At 49.1% G+C, this 20,555-nt stretch overlaps 1 protein-coding gene across 1 annotated transcript; it reads left to right on the top strand.

The window, feature by feature from the left end:
- Positions 1 to 5,006: 5,006 nt before the first annotated feature.
- Positions 5,007 to 10,906, top strand: LOC144148544 (uncharacterized). The gene is made up of 5 exons (XM_077680064.1): positions 5,007 to 5,337; positions 6,778 to 7,059; positions 7,730 to 7,910; positions 9,526 to 9,723; positions 10,612 to 10,906. Exons 1-5 carry the CDS (start codon positions 5,007 to 5,009, stop codon positions 10,799 to 10,801), a joined length of 1,182 nt encoding a protein of 393 aa, XP_077536190.1. The 3' UTR covers positions 10,802 to 10,906.
- The last annotated feature ends 9,649 nt before the right edge of the window (positions 10,907 to 20,555 follow it).

The raw sequence follows: 20,555 nt of genomic DNA on the forward strand, positions 1-20,555 counted from the left end.
CCGATGAGTTGTATAGGGACCTGTACAGAAGCCGGGACATCCTGGATAATGCCGAACGATAGTTCAGAGGAGATAGACATCCCACCAGTAACGACCGAAGAAGCAAGGAAGGTTTTGAAAGAAATGAAAGGGGGCAAAGCACCTGGTGAGGAACAGATAACAGCAGACCTCTTGAAGGATGGCGGAGAAATTGTACTTGAAAAACTGGCAAACCTGTATACGCAATGCCTAATGACCGCAAGTGTACCGGAATCTTGGAAGAACGCGAACATCATCCTAATCCATAAAAAAGGCGACATGAAGCACTTGAAAAATTACAGGCCGATCAGCTTACTGTCAGTCGTCTACAAGGTACTTACCAAGGTAATCGCTAACAGAATTTCTGCAACCTTAGATTTCAGTCAACCTAAAGGACAAGCAGGGTTCCGTAAAGGTTATTCAACAATGGACCATATTCACCCGATCAATCAGGTGATAGAGAAGTGCGGTGAGTATACTGAACCCCTATATATAGCCTTCATATAATGAGAAAGCACTGGACTCGGTCGAAACTCTAGCAGTCATTCAGGCATTACGGAACCAGGAGGTAGATGAGCATTATGTAAGAATACTAGAGGATATCTACAATGGGTCCACAGCTACCATCATCCTCCATAAGGAGAGCGTAAAATACCTATAAGGAAGGGTGTCAGACAAGGAGACACAATCTCTCCAATGTTATTCACAGCATGTTTACAAGAAGTATTCAGAACGTTGGATTGGGAACAGGTGGGAGTAAGGGTTAATGGAGAATACCTCAGTAACCTCAGATTTGCTGATGACGTTGCCTTGCTAAGTAACTCGGGGGACGAATTGCAAAGCATGCTTTCCGCACTGGACGAACAGAGTAGAACCGTGGGCCTGAAAATTAATATGCAGAAAACTAAAGTAATGATCAATAACCTCGGGACAGCACAGCGGTTTGAGATAGGTGGCGAGGCAGTGTAAGTGGTAAGCGAATATATCTACCTAGGTCAAGTTGTGACCCCAGATCCCAACCATGAGGCAGAAATAATTAGAAGGATCAAAATGGGGGGAGGGGGGGTGCATATGGCAGACATTCTCAGATAGTGAATAGCAGCCTACCACTGTCGCTGAAGAAGAAAGTGTATGACAGCTGCATCTTACCGGTACTCACCTACGGGGCAGAAACTTGGAGGCTCACTAAGAGGGTTCAACTTAAATTGAGAGCTACTCAGCGGGCAATGGAGCGGAAAATGATAGGTGTAACATTAAGGGACAAGAAGAGAGCGGAGTGGGTCAGGGAGAAAACAGGTGTTAAGGACATATTAGTAGATTAAGAAAAAAAAAATGGACGTGGGCAGGGCATGTAATGCGAAGGCAAGATAACCGCTGGTCATTAAGGGTAACAGAGTGGATCCCTAGAGGAGGCAAGCGTTGCATGGGGCGGCAGAAAGTTAGATGGGCAGATGAGATCAAGAAGTTTGCGGGGATAAATTGGTCACAGTTGGCACAGGACCGAGGTAATTGTAGATTAATGGGAGAGGCCTTAGCCCTGCAGTGGGCGTAGATAGGCTGATGAAGAAGATGATGATGATGATGGCTAACTCATAACCAAATCTGTCTATATAAAAGCTCTAAGCGGCGTAAGAATGCATCCGTATTAGCAGACAATTCTCGGAATTCTTATAAACCCATTTTTTCTTAATGGGAGTGGCATTATTGCCCCTCTTCCTTTGCGTACACCAGTGCCATACAGTATACGAAAAAACCCCGTAATAAAGCCTTATCATTGAGAAGACAAAATGATTGTCATTCAAGAATTGCGAACGAATTTATGACATTCTCTAAGAGTTTGCAGCAACGGAAAGTTTGTGATACGAAGCTGCAATCGCCACGAAGCCTAAATCTTACAAAACAACACGTTCAACCGATTGATCGATTAGTTATTACGTCAAAGCCAATTATTCGACCAATCGGTTTAAAGATGTTTGTATTCCGCTGTAAGAGAAATCTAGAAGAGGGAGAGAAAATTTCGGCGCCAAGGGTCCGGCAATTTGTTTACTGCTGTGATATGAGGGCAGTTCATTGCAGGCGTTACGCTGTGTATACTGTATGCGGTTTTTCGTTTATTAACCTGTCTTGTTGCGTTAAGTTTCAACGGGCCGCCCTCGAAGGGCATGCCACAGCACGCGGCCGTCATGAGTTCACATACTTTATGCAGTCAATGCCCTTTCAATTCTAGTTGGGGACTCCGTTTACTGTCAGCGAGCCTTGGCAAATATTTTCGCCGTTTCTGTCATCGCACTGTGCAACCGCCACGTATTGTCGCCACACCCTTCCCCTTTGCTTCTTTGCCCCAAACAGGGATTGCAAACCACGACGCAAAACCGGACGGCGCCACGCGCTTCCACAAAGCCCCTACCCGGGGCTTGGGAACCAACCAGGACGGGTAGAGAAACGAGAGAAAGGAGGAAAGCTTCATGACAACAATACGCACGCGAAAGACATGTTCTCCCACTCACCCAACGTCTAAGTAATACTAGTAGTGCTTATCAAGCGGAAAGCGGGGACGGGGGAGATGGTCGCCCTTAGGGCCGCGCACTCGCCCCCATCTTGTTCCTCTCTCCAGCTAGCAAACAATGTGGATTACTGGACTCCGGAGTTTCGCTAACGTTTTTGTTCGCTCTTTACTGTGCCTGTCTGCTTCGTTTCAGGTGTGTTGTCACTAAGCTGAGTTATGGGCGGTCAACGGCATCAAGAAACCTTGAAGAAGGAATGCGGGAAAGGGTTGGAGGATATGCTAGCGTCTCTCGTGTGAGGTTTAAGATTTTCGAACAAGCGGTCTGTATTTGGCTCCGCCCCTGCGCTTTTGTTACGGCCTAATCCACTGCGTAAGCTGGAGGGAAGCCTTAGAGTTCAGTTATAAAACAAGGACTCGGGCCCTGCTTCTCCTCTAAGCAGCAGCGGCATCACAGGAATCTGCCAGCCACAACTCGGTAAGCACCATCCGAATTTTCCCTCGATTATTCATTTTAGTAGACTGTAAAATGTTTCCCATCGGTTAATAAGATATATCGGAGTAAAATACGCATTGAACAGCGGTAACTATTTTTGTTAGCATGTTGGTTGCTACAGTTGTAATAGTGCAGGCGAGGATGGCGACTTTTAGGGATATCTAATCAGCTTGTTGCAATAAACGGGGGATTGGCGAGATCTGTACTGGCTAGAGCAACATTGGAATGACTCCGACTCCGAGTGACTACAACTACCTGCCCTCCTACCCTACTAGGTTTATTTCCAGTTTAAACTGTCGCAGAAACATTTCGAGCTGTTTACCTCGTTTACGGTTTCGAATCTCCGAGAACTCTTACAATTTCCTTGCACACCAACAGCCCATAGTCAACTAATTGTTTTGAATTATTCATGAACGGGGGTTTCCTTGGTCAAAATTACTTACCAGCTCGGTAGCCCCTACAAACGACCATTCTGATGCGTTTATTTTACAGGAGCGTAACTATTCCGCTTACAATGTTCGGCTGGGTGCTTGACCGTTGTACTTTTTTCCGTGACCAGAACGGACCAAACCATAGTAAAGTGAGAACCGCTGGCTTCGGCATGGCTGGCTTCCCGAATTAGTCTTAATTGTGGAAATTATTCGTTTTAAGGCTGGAGTGGCTGGCCTCCCCGTTTGCTGTGTATTCGACGATATTGGATAACTCTGCGATAAGTTTTAGAACACCGCACTATAGTTCCCCCCCCCCCCTTTTTTTTTTTCGTTGAGTGAGCGGTGGAATTTGTTTATGCTCGTATTGCTTCATCCTCTACCGTCATGCAGGCCCGCCATGTCACGCTACCTTGTTCTTCAGGCAACATGCCGATCTGGTTCATAGTGAGATAGCCGCTTCCGCGGAAACCTCCGGTCGGGCTCCTTAGTCAACCTGTCAGAATAATAGCGCACGAGCTTCGGCAAGCTTTTTGTCGTTCTATTCCATGTGATATCGCGTTTCGGTTCTTCCTTGGTAACTGTATTTTATAACAATGGTTTATTTATTGATCACCTAACAGGATAACTACCATAAACAAGGCATGTCTAGCTCGCATTGACTACCATTAACTTCAACGAATTAATATTCAGCTGGCAGAAAAACCAGGGCAAGGTGATCCGCTCTCAGACTTGGGCGTGGGAGATCTTGGTGCGTGTACTATCGCATTGCCGTGGAGTGCCTTGCAGTGTAGCATTACGGAATGCTGTGACGCTCTATTCAAAGTTTTCGTTATTTGGCCTAAAACTTCATTATATTAGGAGACGGGACAATGCAGTTAACGAGCTGTCCTGCGCATTCTGCTAGGCTCGATTCAAGCCTATTAGTGGCGAAGCCCCTCGGGGGCTGGGACTGTTGGCGTCTTTTGTCGTCCTCGTAATCGTCGTCTCATGTAGTCACGGTACCAAAACACCTGGTTAAGCCTCGTGCTGGAGAGCTTCATCCTTCAAAGACAAACTTTTATAGCGAAGCTGTATATCTCTACCCCAACCTCTTTCATCTCCGTTGGCGAAAACGCCAAGGCGCACAAGAATACACTTATACACTGCATGCTTCGCCCCTCCAAGGTTTCGCGGTAGTGGAGATGGCCCGGAATTTTTCAGAAAAAGCTAACTCCTGTAACATACAGGCCTTTTACGTGCATACGCCCTAGCCATGTAAATTGCAAGGACGTTGGGCTGGTTGGATGCTGTTAAGCCTAGCACTGTTAAGCCTACAAAACGCCCTTCCCCCCGCCCTTCCTCCTTTCGACACCATAAGGAACCCACCTCAACTACAAATGCGTCATTCTGGATCCGTGTTCGGTCAAGCCAGCGGGCATTCGCGCTCTCCGCCCATTCAGACGTTTCGGCGCCTCTCACATCTGTGATCTGATCCCTGTGTAGAACGCTCGACTCAAATCAGCGTTCGCACCCAACGCGTCTTCTCCGCTTCCTTCTCCTCCCGTTCCAGCGCGCCACCATGAATATCCGAAGGGTCCTCCTGCTGCTGGCCTTCACCAGCTACTACTGCGCCGTGGCCACGACCCCTAGCGTAATCAGCCTGCTGCTGCCCCTGCTGCCGGGAGCCCTGCTGCCGGGCCTCACCTCCCTGCTCCCTTTCCCCCTCGCCTTCCCACTGGCGCTGGTGGGCCCCCTCTCCGTGGCGCTCCCGGTCTTCGTGGGCATGAAAGCCGTCGGTCTCATGGGGCTCGGCTACGTCACCGGCGGAACCCCGGGCATCGGACTCGCCGCGCTCGGAGCCCTCGGTCTCAAGGCGGCCCTGGCCAACACGGCGGCGCTCAAACTCGCCGGTGAGTCGGGCACGAGAACTTCGGTTGTACGAAATTCCCGATATAACGTTCCTTTTCGTTTACCCCCCAACTTCGCGGTCCGGCTACGAAAGCGGTCATGCTTCACATAATGAAGACGTACTATCGGCGTCAAATGAAACGCGAACACGAAAATATGAACCAGAACGTGCAAAATTGAAATATACTGTTCGTAGAGTTCATATTTAGAAATCCACTTGTCCCAACTTTGTTTTTGTAACTAAGCCACGCGTAATTTTGGCTTGCATGGAAACAAATCGCGCTATTTGTGTGTTCAGGTTCATATTTTCGTGTTCGCGTTTCATTTGACGCCGATAGTACATGTCGCCGAAAACTTTCGGCATACGAGTTTTGATAGAACGAAACTGCTACGAGACTGTCCAAAACTGCACTTTATTTAGGAATAATGCTTTATCATGGGGTTCAGAGCGCCGACGCTGCATGCACAGGCGATGAGGCACGCCGTAGCGGAGGGTTCCGGATTAATTTTGCCCACCTTGGGATCTTTAACGTGCGCCGAAAATTTCGAACACTTCCTCCTCCATCAGAAAAGCGGCCGCCGCGACCTGGAATAGGTTCTGGCGTGCAAATCACTGTCTCGCCCTTCAGCTTTGATCGTTCTTGAAGCGGAACATAAATAATTCTCAGGATCGACACCTCTATACATTGACGCAAATATTTGCACGTTCGAAATTCGTGAAGACTTTTGCTTAAAATGGTACTCGAAGCACCAAGTATAGCAGGCTGAAAAAAGGAAACAAGTTTGTCTTTTCAATAGCGAAGGGAGCCGCAGAACAGTAACTGGGCGTTCATACACTTCGTTCAACTATTTTGTTAGTTGCGACTTCGTTGCTGAAAGATACGTGCAGAGATCTTGGTTTTAACCGCTCAAAATGAGTTGGATCCCTTTCGCCAGTGTTGAACCTTAATTTCGATAAATTTTGTTAAGGCGGGCGCTTTGTGAAATTTTCTGGTAATTCGCGAAAATAAAGTTTCTGTAACATCGAGGTTAAATCATGCATTGGCCTAAACTCCCGACTGCATTTTTCGAGACGCCTCTCAGAAAAGGCTCATCATTCGCTTATTTTGCACAGCCTTTCATCGCAAAGATGGGTTATCCAACGGACTGGTGGATAAAGTGGTTGAGGCCGACCGGTGGATGAAGTGTTCATACCCAAGAGCAGTAGTGTTCCACCGTTCCGTTTTCAACTTTAACAATGAACGGTTCTTGATAATGACTATGCGCCGTATCTATGCGACGAATCTATGCTTAAAAAAGGGCATTCGTTTGGTATGCCTGTCGACTTACCCGCTAGGTAACAAACGAGTTCGATAGTAGATAAGCCGGAGGAAACACGCGACTTATTTCGGGGTGGATGTCACAGTCACCTTTTTGTGCGCGCCCATCGTGTTGCTGATCGTTTCGAATCGTCGCAGGTATTGGAGTGGCAGCGGCTAAGGCGAAGGCGGCGTCGTCAGCTGCAGCTTCGGCCGCAGCCTCTGCAGCAGCCGCTGCAGCCGGAGCCAAGGCAGCAGCCGGAGCCAAGGCCGCGGCTGGAGCCAAGGCCAAAGCCGCAGCCGCGGTAGCCAAGTCGAAGACGGCCCCCCTCGCCGCCGCCCCGACCCTTCCCATCGCCCCAGTCGTCGCTCCCATCGTCGCACCAGCGGTACCTGTCCAACCAGCAACCCCCGTGCTTTCTGCCGGTCAGTGCTGGTGCTTTGGGCCGTATCGTGTGAAGTACGCACAATACTATTTCTCGGGAACAGCTCGGAATAGAGCTGATAAAGGAAATAGTGCCACGCAGCCAAGAACGCGGCAGCGATTCAAGTGAACTTGTGCTACGTTATAATCAATCAACATGGTGACTGGGTATCAAACAATTCCCAATAGAGACGGCTTAGTTTCTTGCGTAGTTTCTTAATAAACAATCACCAACAAGAAGTAATCAGATAATTAGCCAACATACGTTTATTACATATAATCGTCTTTATCACAACGGGCATGAGAATTACAGTCGCCCACTATCTTAGCTTGAGGGGCGCTTGAGGTAATTTAGCTTGAGGTAATTTAAGCACAAATGCTGCGTTTCTCAAGTTTAAGGGTGCGCGGAAGTCTCCGCAATCGTTTGAACGGTTTTTCGTGAAAATATTTGAAATTTTCCACGCTGAAGTCGAATCTGCTGTTTCAGCTGACCGTGTGGGCGACTATACATGCATACAGAGTATCGATTCACCAACGCGCAGAATTTTAACTGCCTCTTCAACAACCATTCGATGAAAGCATTCGAGATCGAATGCCTGCGTTACGAAATGCCTGTTCCCTGCGAAATCGCCGCGTCTGACGGCTCTCGCACGTGCGCCGTTTCCGTTGCAGCGCTGTCCACCGTGAAGGTGTTCAAGCCTAACACCCCCGTGCTCACGGCAGCCCGCGCCGTCCCCGTCGACCCGTGGCAGGCCATCCCTGGCGCTCTGCCCTACGGCTGGGACCACTCTCTGGCCTACGGACACCCGCGCTACGGATACGGCTACACCAAGACCTCCGTTGAACTGCGCAGGTCGGTGCTCATTTCGTACAGTCAAGCTACTGAAGGCCAGGCCCCTTCCCTTCATATACACAGGATGTTTCAATGAAGTTTTTATTGCGCGCTCAGGGGCCGTGGCGGACGCAATAAAACAGGTTCCGATTGCTATTTAGGGCAACAATTAGTATTACTTAATAACTTAAGTGTTGCAGTTGGGCGTGTGGTTGTAATGTAATTTTAATCAGTTAACCCGATATCCATCGTTAGATTTGCGAAAATGTCATTTCCCGCAGACCTATGGGCTGAGTACTGTACGGTTGAGGAACCTGTATGTCGTCAACTGTTTTGCTCTCTTTGTGGTGCAAAGAACGACTCCGCGGGAATGGTTCCGCATTTTAAAAACCTGGTTATGCGGAGGAAGGAACAGAATCGGTACTCTCAGCAGGAAGTTTTGTTAAACCAAGAGTCGTTTGCTTTTACGCCGTCATAGCGTTGTCATAGTTGCGCCTACGGGAATTCTTTCTGGATTGCACGTACGTAGTTGCACGTTGGCGTATGTAACTCTTGAATAACTGGGTTGGGACTTGCTAAAGTTAATTGCAGTAAGAAAGCAATGTTTTACTATCCCGCTGCTACAAGCCAACCAACATACAGTTCAAGGCTCATTCAACGAAGTTTGCTAGAACAGCAGAATATATTTATGATCGGGAGCTGCGTGAAATTCGGAAAAGAAACCAGTTAATTAGTTAATTAGTTAATTTCGAATGTCCGCAGCGTTTCCTATTCGTTTACAAAGTGTGCCTGTTAGTGGGCCGTACCTTTCTCTGCCATCATTCATCTATCGACCATTTCGTCACTGTTAGACCGGGCACCCGCCGCGGTGGCTCAGTGGCTAAGGCGTTGCGCTGCTGGGCACGAGGTCGCGGGTTCGATTCCGGCCACGGCGGCCGCTTTTCTGATGGAGGCGAAAAGGAAACACCCGTGTGTACGAGATTTAGGCGCACGTTGAAGATCCCTGCAGATGGTCAAAATTAATCCGGAGCCCTCCCCTACGGCACGCCTCCTCGCCTGCGTTGCGTCGGCGAGTTAATTAAACCCTAAACTGTTATACCGGCCGCACCAAGACGGCCCAAGACTGTTTCAAGCTTGGGGGAACAGTCTCTGCTGTCGCACCAACCCCTCTTATCTTTTCTACGCGTCTTCTCTTTTCTGCCTCCTTCCTATCCCATGGATTTCAATAAACGTTTTAATCAATCAACCACACTAAGCAGGAGCGGCAACATTAAGGCACCATAACCCATGACATGCCATGGAAACCAAGAAGAAAGAACCAAGCTTCACCCTAACAGAAGACACACTCATTGGGCTGCGCTAGTAGCGTCTGTTAGACAGGATATTCTAATTGCGCATGCGCAGCGCAGTCTAGCACGTGTTATGTTTGGTAGGTAGGTCTTAGTTACTCTGCTTTACCCCTGGCCCAGCCGACAGGATCGTACTGCGCATGAGCAGCCCTATCCTGAAGGTGCCAAAGTGTTAACAATACTGTTAACAAGACTTAACAAGGTGTTAAACGACGTTAACAAAACGTCGGTCTTAGCTATCCTGCTTTCTGCCCCCGTGAAACCCTGAAACAACGTCGTCCCCGCAGGCGTCGTGAGGCCGCCGCCACGCCCACCACCACCACCGCGGACGCCGGAGCAGCCGTGAACGAGCAGGTGCTGAAGGAGATCTTCACCTACATCAGCACGTACGACGTGGAGCGCTGCGTCCTCAGGGTCGTCTGCGAGGTGTCCGCGCAGCCGGACCTGGCCGGGGACCAGGGCAAGAACGTGGCCGATTTCATGACGTGAGTCGGCTCCACGGTCTTGTCAATTTTCATTTCTAAGTGTGTATTTCGAAATGCAGGACGGCCTGCATTCTCTCCCGCAGCTGACCTAAGCCAAACAAGTCTGTCCCGTTTCGTTTAGCAGTTCATTTTACTGCACAGCAGTTCATTTTACTGCCCGTAACATTTGGTGGGTCTTACATTCGCCGCATAAGGAAATGCTAGAAACAACCTAGGCTTGGAAGTTTTCATGCAAGACCGCCTGTGCGCATTCCAGGGATACGTGGAGTGTTATGGAGGTGTTTAACAAGGTGCGCAGGGCCTCCATACTTTCCTAACAAACCCCTTATATTGCTAATAAAAAAAATCTTTTCCTGCAATGCACTTTTTGCATAGCAGTCAAGTCAGCTTTACAGAGGCTCAGTGTATAGTGCTTTATCGGGATACATAGGCAAAGCATTTCAGCATAGTAGTGAACCCGAATTTTACGGGATCGGCGTATAGCCTTATATGTATACATCGGGTTCTATGGTTATCAACCTGCTGATATATATACCACTGAATAGTCTTCCCAGCAATGAACATGTGTATGGCAGTGAAACCGACTTGCAAACACCCAGAGGGGCTTTGCAAGGTGTCTTGAAAAGCTAGACCTGAACATGCTGGGGGTTGTTTCTGCTTCTTGAGAAAGGTAGACGTGATGCTAATGCAGTGAAAGGCATAACACGTAATAGGCTAGTTCCACCAGCAAAGTATTCGCCTTACGTAGACGCATTCTCAGCAGCGGTATTTTGTGGCGCAGTGGACATTGCCGCAGACGTTGTCTGTTTGTCGTGGCTTCAGTTGTAGCCACTAAGCGGACGAGCGTTAACACGTGCGCGTGATTTCGCCGCGCCTCCTCCCCGCCAGGTCCCTGTCCCGGGAGGACTCGAGCGCCCCGTGGGTGCCGTACCGCGACGCGGCCGAGATGGGCCAGAAGTCTGCGGACCGCGACCACTGCCAGCGCAGCTTCCCTACCTGCACCAAGTCCACCGAGGCGCTGGTCGAGATGGCCCGCACAAGGCTGGCGCAGGCGTCGGCCGCTGGGGCCCCGTTGTAAGCCGGCTGTGTGCCACTTCCCACGCCCCTGTCTCATCTCGAGCGACTTCTGGGGCCTATAGTCCCCTTGTGAGCCGTCTGTGTGCCACCTCCCACGCCCCTGTCTCGTCTCAAGCGACTGCTGGGGCCTAAAGTCCTCTTGTGAGCCGTCAGTGTGCCACTTCCCTACGCCCCTGTCGTCTCGAGCGACTGCTGGGGCCTATAGTCCTCTTGTACATAGTATATTCCTTGTATTCCAAATAAAATATTTAGCTACCTAGCCAAAACGTGTCCAGCGTCAATCGACGAAGAGGTGACTGTCCAGAAGGGAGTCATTCTGCCTGTTAGGTCTGCATTCTTTTCAGACTGTTTCCACCACAGAGGTATTCACTTTTTCATTCGGGTGGTCACCACCTAGAGGCAGGACTCTGCACTTTTGTGCACTCCTCAATTCTGTTTTGTTCGTGAATCTTTTCTTCGTGCTTTCTGTAGGTGATGATGATGATGACCTCTCGTTTGAATCGGGGTGACGGCGTGCGCCATTAATAGTTTGAATTTAAATTTAGTCCCTCGACACAGATTTCTTGGGATGACATTTTATCGACTTCCCTGCTTTTTTTCGACCAATACTGTAGCCGCTGCTTAGTAACACCTACTGCCGACCAGTTAATGCTTCCATAACTGCGAAGCCCCAGGAAGTAGGACTTTCCCTGCAATTCTATACGGCTGAATCTTTCAAATGCTATGTGGTGGATTGTTCCTTTATCCATACCACATCATGTGACTAATATTTGCTCATGTAAGTTCGAGTCCTCAAGCAGCCAGCCCGCGCCTCAAAGAGCAACGCACTACCTTTATTGTTGTCATAAAAGTTGATGATGATTAAACGAACACTCACCAGGAGCAAGGATGAACACTCACGACGCCTAGCGAGCTTTGCTTTCAAATTCTCACCCCGTTCAGTAAACAAACCTCTCGCAGCCCACCTTACCATGCACATAACCACAGTATAAATTTCCCCGCTCTTTGTCGTTTAGACAGCTGCAGTGATTTTTTGTTTTAGCTTCTTAGCTCGGGCCAGCCCCCCTCAGTGTGTAGGCGCGATACGAGAGGTAATCATCATCATATTCTTCAACAAAATGGAGGGTGAGCACAATTCATTTGCCTTCGTCGCATCTAATGTCCCCACAGATAAAAACACAACCACGAGTACGGAAAGATCTTCGATGCTAAACAACCATCGCCTCGTAGTCATGTTGGTAGACATGTTGGTAGACAGAGACCAGGCAGGAACAGAACTCGTAGCTTCATGAGGCCCGCAGAGAAGGGAGCGAAGCAGCAGTAACACGGGAATGAACGCTAATGTGTTAGTCTCCCTTTCCCTCAACCGCATTAAGTGCCATATATAATGCAGTTTATCAGCTGCGCGCAAAGAGCGGTGCTCGCTGAAGAGATGGAGCGTTTTCCAAAACCCATTATGAACGTTGTTTTTATACCCCAATACCCTTATATAGTAAAGGTGCCTGTCATAACCTCGAACACAGTGCATGCAGGGCTTGTTAATTTGATTGATTGTAGGGCTTAACGCGCCGACGCAACGCATGCAATGAGGTACGCCGTAGTGGAGGGCTCCGGATTAATTTTGACCACCTGGGGATATTTAAAGTGCGCCGAAATTTCGTACACAGGGGTTGTTAATTTGTTGTGTTTGTTAATTGTTATATGCGTGTTATATATATCCGGCCGATCTGAATACCTTCACCTTTCCCCCAGAGAAAAAAAGTGCAAAAACACTCTAAAAAGGAGGGTGTAGTCACCGAAGGGATGACCGAATTGCTGGTATCCGAAAACACCCATATTACAGAGGGGCAGGAGAGTTGTAACAAGGAAGAGCGTTGGTATTTTCGTGGTCGGTCCCCTGCTCCTTAGATGGGGCATGACCGCAAAAGTTTCATGATGCTCTATTCACTTTCGTGTCCCCCTGTAACCAGAGGAAGCGATAGACGAGCAGGGATCAGTGCCTTCGGAAGGATTGTCACGTTTCCATGGGGACAAGAAGAGGAACGGAGTGCCAGCTACCGCTGGCAAATTTTGGATTAACTCTCGTATAGACTTTAAAGGTGTATCCCACATTGCTTGCCCCATTCCTTCCACTAACCAATCGCGATGTCCGAATCACAGAAATTATAAAAATGATAGCTCTTCGTTGGAAACGGGTAAAGGAAATTTCGAACCTGTCTGTCCATTTACAAAAAAGCCTTGATCAGAAACTTTTAAGCCCGAGTGTTAGAACATCGGGCCGACAGTGAAGTAAAACGAAAATCCCTGGCCATCTCCACTAACTTGCAGCCTGGGGAGGGGCGAAGCATGCAGTGTATAAGTGTACTCTTGGAGATGAAACCATTAGGGGGGGGGGGGGTAGAGGTATAGAACTTTGCTGTAAAAGTCTCTTGTCTTTGAAGCACGAAGCTCTCTAGCGCGAGGCGCAAACGAGAGAGAGAGAGAGAATCGCTTTATTGAAGTAAGCAGGCCAGATGCCCGGGGGGGGGGGGGAGGGGGGGGGGGTGGAGGGGGAGGGGGGAAGGGTAAAAAGGTAGGGGAAAGATCAGTTCAGCCGATGCACAGTTCTCTGCATATTTATGCGAAGGCTCGCTGTTCATATGGGGTTCACAGTTCACTCGCTTTTTTTCTCACTTTTCACACATAAACCGGGCAGATGGAGCGTGTTTGGTGCACTCTAGGGTAGTCGGTCAAGCTGCTACACCATTTTGAAGAGACTATTCTCAAGAGCGCATTCAGTTCTCATTTCTAGGGTATGTGTTGTTCGGATACGGATGTAGGTACCAGGCCAATGGCTAAAAGCTGCGCACGGCCTCTGTCGAAGGCGGGACACAGCCAGATTAGATGAGATAAATTTGGTGTGCCATCGCAACCACAGTGTGGGCAGTGGCGGAGCTCGGACCCGGCAGGGGCTGTCCATTTGTATATAACGGGAGTGGTGTAAGCCGCATCAGCGTAGGCTTTGTTCGCGAATATTTCTCTCGAGCGTGAAAGAGGCTCGAGAAGATCTCCGTCCGGCGTCGCATCTTGCAAGCGTTGTCTGCTTAGTTTCTTTAGATGCCGAAGCCGAAGTTGCCAATCCTACTGGACGGAGGGGGTTGGTGCGTTGGGACAGGCGGGAGGTGCTTGAAGTCGCTCCCTGGCAGCAGCGTCTGCCAGAAGCTTGTCAAGTGCACCCATGGTGTGCCCCGGTGTACAGGCGATGCGAATCATGAAGCCTTCTTCTTGTAGGTCGCGTAACGAAGTCAGAATTCGGGTCGCCGTGCTCTTAGGCGAGAACACACGGTTCAGCTTTTGAAGTGCGACGTGGAAGTCCGTGATTATTCTGAACTTCTTAATGGAGAGGGTGGAGGAATGTTCGCCAATGTGCCGGATTGCTTCCAAAATTTCCATCAGTTCCACTTCTTCGACAAGCCCGTATGTATTAGAGACGTGGGGGGATGCATTTATTTGGGGGATATCTGTAGAGATCCAGGCTATGGCCGCCGTTGTTCCGTCAACCGTAGCGTCCGTGTATATGTCTGCCTCATCTTCGGCCTTGTTGTTGACGAGGGTTCGAATGTACTGCTCTCGGGCAGTTTGATGATTTCTCATAATTATTCTGCGATGCGGGATGCCGATCGAAGGCCGCTCCCACGGAGGAATGGGCGATGGAAAGTTCATTTGGTTAAAATCATTTTTTAGTTGATCCCATTCGGTAAGCACTCGTCCCGTTGTCCCGGTGTTTTTTTAGTACGCGTTACGAAGCATTCCAGCGCGAGGCGTAAACGATTGTCCCGGTGTTTTTTAGTACGCGTTACATTCTAGCGCAAGGCGTAAGCGAGTTTCCCGGTGTTTTAGCACGATCACTACATGAAACGATGACTAGGACGACGATTACGACGACGACGACGACAGGAGACGCCAACAGCCCCAGCCCCTGAGGGGTTTCGCCGCTAAAAAAAGACGGGCAAGATTTTGTAAATCGGCCATCCGCGCGTGATCATGAATCCGGTTTCGGAGCTCTGTTGAGACTCCTCGATTTGATTATCATGTTTGTTTGTGTTTTTCTGAAGAACCTTAATTCGCTTTTGATGTTTTAGATGTTTAGATCTACTCTGTGCACGGGACTTCATTTGCTTTTTAAGCACCTTCACCCATCTTGGGGACATGAGAATGCTCGCCATGCCATGTGACCTCATATCTTCGCGCACGCCACACGCGCTTGCACTCTGAGGTCCGCGCTCCGGCGCTCCGCCGGTGACGTCACACTTCCCCACTGCGCAGCGTCCCGCTGTGGGAAGCTTCTCCCTTTACGGCAAACGAATCCAACTGGATTGACCCTTTCATACATACTCATAGAACTTCAAATGCTGCCTTCAAACTTCGAAAAATTCAATTTTTTTTACTTCAAAGTCAAAACACTTGAAGGTCTTTGTGTTACCATGAGTTATATAAGACCACCCACGCCTCTTTCAGTTTGGCAGAAAATTTGGGGAGAAAGAATGGACTCGAGCAGCGCAGGACAGGAGTGGTTGGAGGTCAACACGTGACCGGTAAAAAGCGCAAAGGCTCATGGGTACGTCGTCTGCTCCAGCCACCTCCGGTTCGAGATCTCGCCTGGCCTCCCGTACTCTTGCGTACGCCGGCGGCTTTCAGGCGCGTGTGCGTGTTGTATATTTGCCACAGGGTGCTTACCTTTCAGAGGAGCCCCTAGTAGGATTCATCGTTGTTATTAATTGAATGTGCGATGCATGAGCCTTTGTTTTTTCGGTAGAAACAGATAAACAACACGCGCACGCGCGCATGAAAGCCGCCGGCCTACGTGAGGCGAGGAGAGTTCTCGAACCGGAAGTGGCGGAACTCCGCGGGAGCAGACAACGTACCCATGAGCTTTTGCGCTTTTTACCGGTCACCTATAGGACAGGCCTTCGTCCTGCAGTGGACCTAAGTAGGCTGATGTTGATGATGTGGTGGCATCCTAGGTGACCGCAGCATTTCACTTTTCAGTGGGCCCTACATCACACGTTCCGCATGTCTTCTACACGACCAATACATTTTTTTTTTTTTGCAGGCAGAAGGGAATTCAGGTCAGTACAAGGCATTATAAACGGCATTTTTCAGAAAGTAAGATTTTTTTTACAGATTCTTGTTTGCTTTTCCCACAGGGTGCTCGTGGTGGAGCCGAGTGAAAGGTATGTCAACTCTCTGGACATCGAAAGCCATAACCCACGGAGTCAATATCGCAACCACAAATTGGTCCCGCTATCGACAGCAAGAACATTGGTTGCTTTTCTGTTGAGGGCCATTCTCAGGGATGCTTTTCATAATAACAAACATGATAAAATGATGAAGTGCTTACTATAATGATAAAGTACTCAGTAAAGAGCCACGATAGAGTGCTTACTCAGAACTCGGGCTACTTTGGCTGTCATTAGAGTTGCACTTGTCGTGGAAAGACACAGCGCAGCTTGATTCTATGCCAGAGGGTAAACGGACGTTTGGGCCACAAAATGTGCCTTGCCGCTCTTCATGAGCCCGTAAAATAATATTAATGAAGCGTGTCAATGCGCCATTGCCGGGCTCTTGTAGCGGAGCGATTCAAAAATTTGTATTCGAACCTTCGGTACGGCGCCAGCCGTGGTGGGGGCTCACAGTGTCCCCGAGAGCGCTGCTCCGCGCTCTTCACGTGGTAAAAGAAAGATTTCAGGTAATTTACACATATTTTATTACATTTACCCAAGAGGTTGTCACAGCACGCCATCACGGCCGAGGTCACTTTATATTGTTGTTTAACGACGTGCGGTCAAAGTGTCATCCGGGAACCTCGAGTGCACTCGGCGGAAGTGCATTTAAACTGGCACGTTTGACGGGGACATCAACTTTGCTGTCTTCACGTCGAATGTCCGTGCATTTAAGTTCGTCAAAATTTTCGCGTGCGAAAGAAATATGAGGAACCCTCGTTAAAACGCAATCGTCTTGTAGCAAATCTCACGTAATTCAAATATTTTTTTTTCCGTTATGGTCCTTAGTGAAGTGCACCGAGGTCAAATTACTCCCGATTCTAACAAAGTATATTGCTTCTAACGATGCTAGTTTCGAATTCCGAGGACTTTGCTATTGTGAAGGTTTACTGTATGACAATTTTACCCTAATGTGGCGAGAGTAGAGAGTTTTAGCATAGCGTTGCCGTGTTTGCGTTACCGTCTACCGTGTTTGCGGGAGTCGACTGCGCATGCGCGACAGCTACCGCCAATGATAACTTACCGGCAGAAGCTTTAGCACGCCGGCGCAAACGGTATGCTAAAACGTGTCCTACCGTTTTCAGCGGTAAACGGAAACTACGGCTTCCGGTAACACGGTAAACGGTAACGCAGACACAGTAACGATATGCTAAAACTGTCCAAACCGTCAGGAGAATACAACACGCTGCTGCTGTTCCGTAGTCCGCAGCTTCGCGTGAGTGCCAGGTAAATTATAGTTGGCCAAAAATATTCCGCCAAATTATTGCCAGTACAAAACACACGAGCCAAACCCGTCGCATTTGAGTTTGGTTTAAAGGGACAGCCAACCGATTTTTGTGGAGTACATATTTGTTCTCTATCTAAAATGTAAGGGCATTCTTCAAACACTTGGAATAGAGACGGGTTTTATAAGGTTTTAGTACGTTTTAAGGCGTAATTTCGAGATCTACCACCCGCAAGTATGGTGCCAAAACGAATGTTAGCCACTGTGACAGTGGGCCGCTCGACAACATACTTTTAACTGTACAGTCGAATTCTTTATGACAATAAACACGGGAGCGTGTGCCGCTCAATACACGCAGAGCGCTCTGCTGAGAGGTTGGCGTGCTCTCGCAGTTTGTGTGGTTGCGGGTGCACTTCCTGAAAGCGCTTTATCGCGAGGATGCCTGATGCATTAGTTACGTCACGGAGGATAACACATTTTTTATCACCCAATTGGACAGCGAAAAGCAAACGTTTTAATGTGTTCGCTCCGTTTCGCGCTTAATAAGAAGCCCCTCATCAGCACATGTATTCTCTGGAATCCTTTCCAGATAGCTAGCGCAGTAGACAACAGCGCTATCAACCGCAGGACGTGGATCCGCCAAATGTACGAAGTACGACAGTTCGCCATTCCATCGCTAGACCGCTCTGCATGTACTGAGCGACACGCGCTCCCGTGTTTACTGTCATAAAGCTTTCGACTGCACGAGAGATGAGAAGATGTATTTAAAAACTTGTCCTTTTCTAAAACAATAAGAAAATGCAGTCCCCATTACTTTTTTACGCGGTTTTTGAATGGCGCATCGAAACCGACGAGCTGTTTGCATACGAACAGCTGGTATGCAAACAGTTACGTTTGCTTATGAACAGACGTACAGCCTCCCAAATTTTTAAGAATATAGCGGGAGTGACGACCGATCGGCATGTCAGTGCCTTATCACGATGTTCACCGGCGAAATGGCGAGGGTACGCGCACGCGCACAGAACTATCTGTTGTTCCGTGCGTCGCCTGCTCCGGTGTTCTTCTCAGGGCAACACACCCCCTGTTTTTCTTATCTTGCCAGGCCGTTTCGCTGCCGCCAAAGGTAGCTAAGCAGCGTGGGGCACAAAGTCATTCAGATGCAGTGGCAGGGGGTGTACCACTCTCAAGGAAACAGCGTAGCAGACGACACTCGCACAGCAGATAGCCCTAAGCGCGTGCGCGTAATCTCGCTTATTTCGCTCCTGAACACCGTGATAAGGCGCTGACACGCTGGTAGGTCGTCGCTCCCGCTATATTATTAAAAATTTGGGAGGCTGTACGTTGAATGTTACTACGTTGACTGTCTAAACGGCGTTGAGCGCACGTTACGTTTAGATATTACAGGGCACCACCTTTCAAATTTCAGAAAGGTTAGTGCCAAATTAAAGATCGCTGCGGATTTGCTCAGCTAACCTTGGATATGCAAAGCAAAAGCTTGGCTTATACCTTGGCTACACGGTCATTTCAAAGTCCTTCGGAAGACCGTTGAACCGACTGTCTATCAAGTGCCCCATTGTAAATACATAGGGAGAATTTGTGGGAAAGGGTTTAATTGTCAATTGAAAGTTACCGTGCAGCACAGGCGGTTGAGTCTTGGTTTCGCTTGGTTGACCTTTGATGTAGCTGTATTGCGTACCACGACTCAACACCGATCGGTCCCGTGCAACGCTCACAGGAGGAGGCACGCCTCGCTTTCATTCACGACAAACGCGGCGTTCCTCTTCGTCGGGCGCGAGACGAGTATTGTAGCCCGAGACGACCGAGCGGCGCATGCGTGGGAGGCGGTGGGGTTGGTCGGCTGCCGATCAGCCCAGCGCCCGCAGTCGCGGCGGCCGCCGCCGCTATACTCGGTGACAACTTAAGAACGGCACCGGAAGTTGCTACTGTGCCTTATCACCGTAGCCGGATGTTTCTCCGCGCGGCGCAAGTAGGGCGTTACTGGGAATATTTTGAACATGGCGTGAGCTGTTCCCGTGATTTTTTTGACTTAATATGCTTATAAACGACTCCAGTGACGACAAACAAACTGCGTGAGACAAGGCAGACGACATCACGCATTCGTAGCAAACCCCTTTCAAAATGCGCGCGCACTGACGTCACGGGTCCGGCGCTTTGGCGGAGTGATACACTACATGAGGTGGTGCCGTTCTTGAGTTGTAACGGAGTATAGCTGAACAGAACGACGGAAAACGGGGCCTTGTGCGCAGCACGCAAAGCGAACCCGGCGAATCACGCGTTGTGTTTCGAGCGATGTGTCGCACGGCATGTGTCTGCGGTCAAAAGGTGAACTTTCACATCCACGGCGAAAACGCTATACTAAAGTAGTAAAGCTTCGCTCTAAAAATTAAAATTATTACCGCAAATTTATTTACACATTCCTCGTGATTACCCCACTATATAAAACGCTGGCTTTCAAATCAGCAAGAGGACATGCATCCCACAAAAAGCGGTTGTCCGCCTCTTTAACCGGAGGCTGCAGCTCATGTAGTGAGAGAATCTTGAAAATTTCATGTAATAAAAATTTCAGAAACTTATTCCGCGCCGTTATCTTCCCCATACTGAATCCCCCAGCGGTGCTAGTGACGCTGACCCCCCGCAACCGGCAGCCAGGGTGATAAGGTAAGTACGTGTCCTTTGATCACCGGCTCATTCGCGGCACGTGGCAGGAGGCTGTCGTTACAGAGCTCGCCCCTTTCACCAAATTCAGGCCGCGAGGTTCTGGTGAATCTGCGTAATGTACAAATGTGTGGACAACACGCAGAAAAATGAACGGCAATTTGTCGCTAGGCAAGTGTATTTCGTACGTTTCATGTATGCTAGTATTAGGCCAATCACGATAGCACGCTTTGAGTAAAATTTCTCAGTGATGTAACACCTGCTGATATCCCATCCAATCCAATTCCACGAAGCAAATTACGCGCCCGTTTCCCAGCGTGCGCTGCATGTTAAAAACCGCGATGTCCGAAGCAACGCGCAATGTGCGGACGTCTCCTAGCCACGCGCGACTGTCTCTGCAGCAGCGCCACGTCCATAAGAGATTCTAAATTAGGCGCCCTTTTCCCAGCGTGCACCGCATCTTAGAAACTGCGGCGCCCACAGCAACGCGCTTTGCGGAGCCGTCACCTCCAACTCTGCATGCAGGAAGCAATGGCTTACCTTGTTACAGGGGTTAGCATGCTTACTTGAGGATCAAGCGATTCATGGTTCGA

The sequence above is a fragment of the Haemaphysalis longicornis genome, unplaced genomic scaffold (genome assembly GCF_048455015.1).
Source record: "Haemaphysalis longicornis isolate Haplotype H1 unplaced genomic scaffold, Haemaphysalis longicornis Haplotype H1 scaffold_8, whole genome shotgun sequence".
Classification (NCBI taxonomy): domain Eukaryota; kingdom Metazoa; phylum Arthropoda; class Arachnida; order Ixodida; family Ixodidae; genus Haemaphysalis; species Haemaphysalis longicornis.

Bases quoted from the DNA above. Each gene is read 5' to 3' on its own strand.
- LOC144148544 (XM_077680064.1), top strand. From the start codon at position 5,007: ATGAATATCCGAAGGGTCCTCCTGCTGCTGGCCTTCACCAGCTACTAC. The intron at 7,911-9,525 runs GTCGGTGCTCAT...TCGTCCCCGCAG, and splicing joins ACCTCCGTTGAACTGCGCAG to GCGTCGTGAGGCCGCCGCCA. The intron at 9,724-10,611 runs GTGAGTCGGCTC...CCTCCCCGCCAG, and splicing joins AACGTGGCCGATTTCATGAC to GTCCCTGTCCCGGGAGGACT.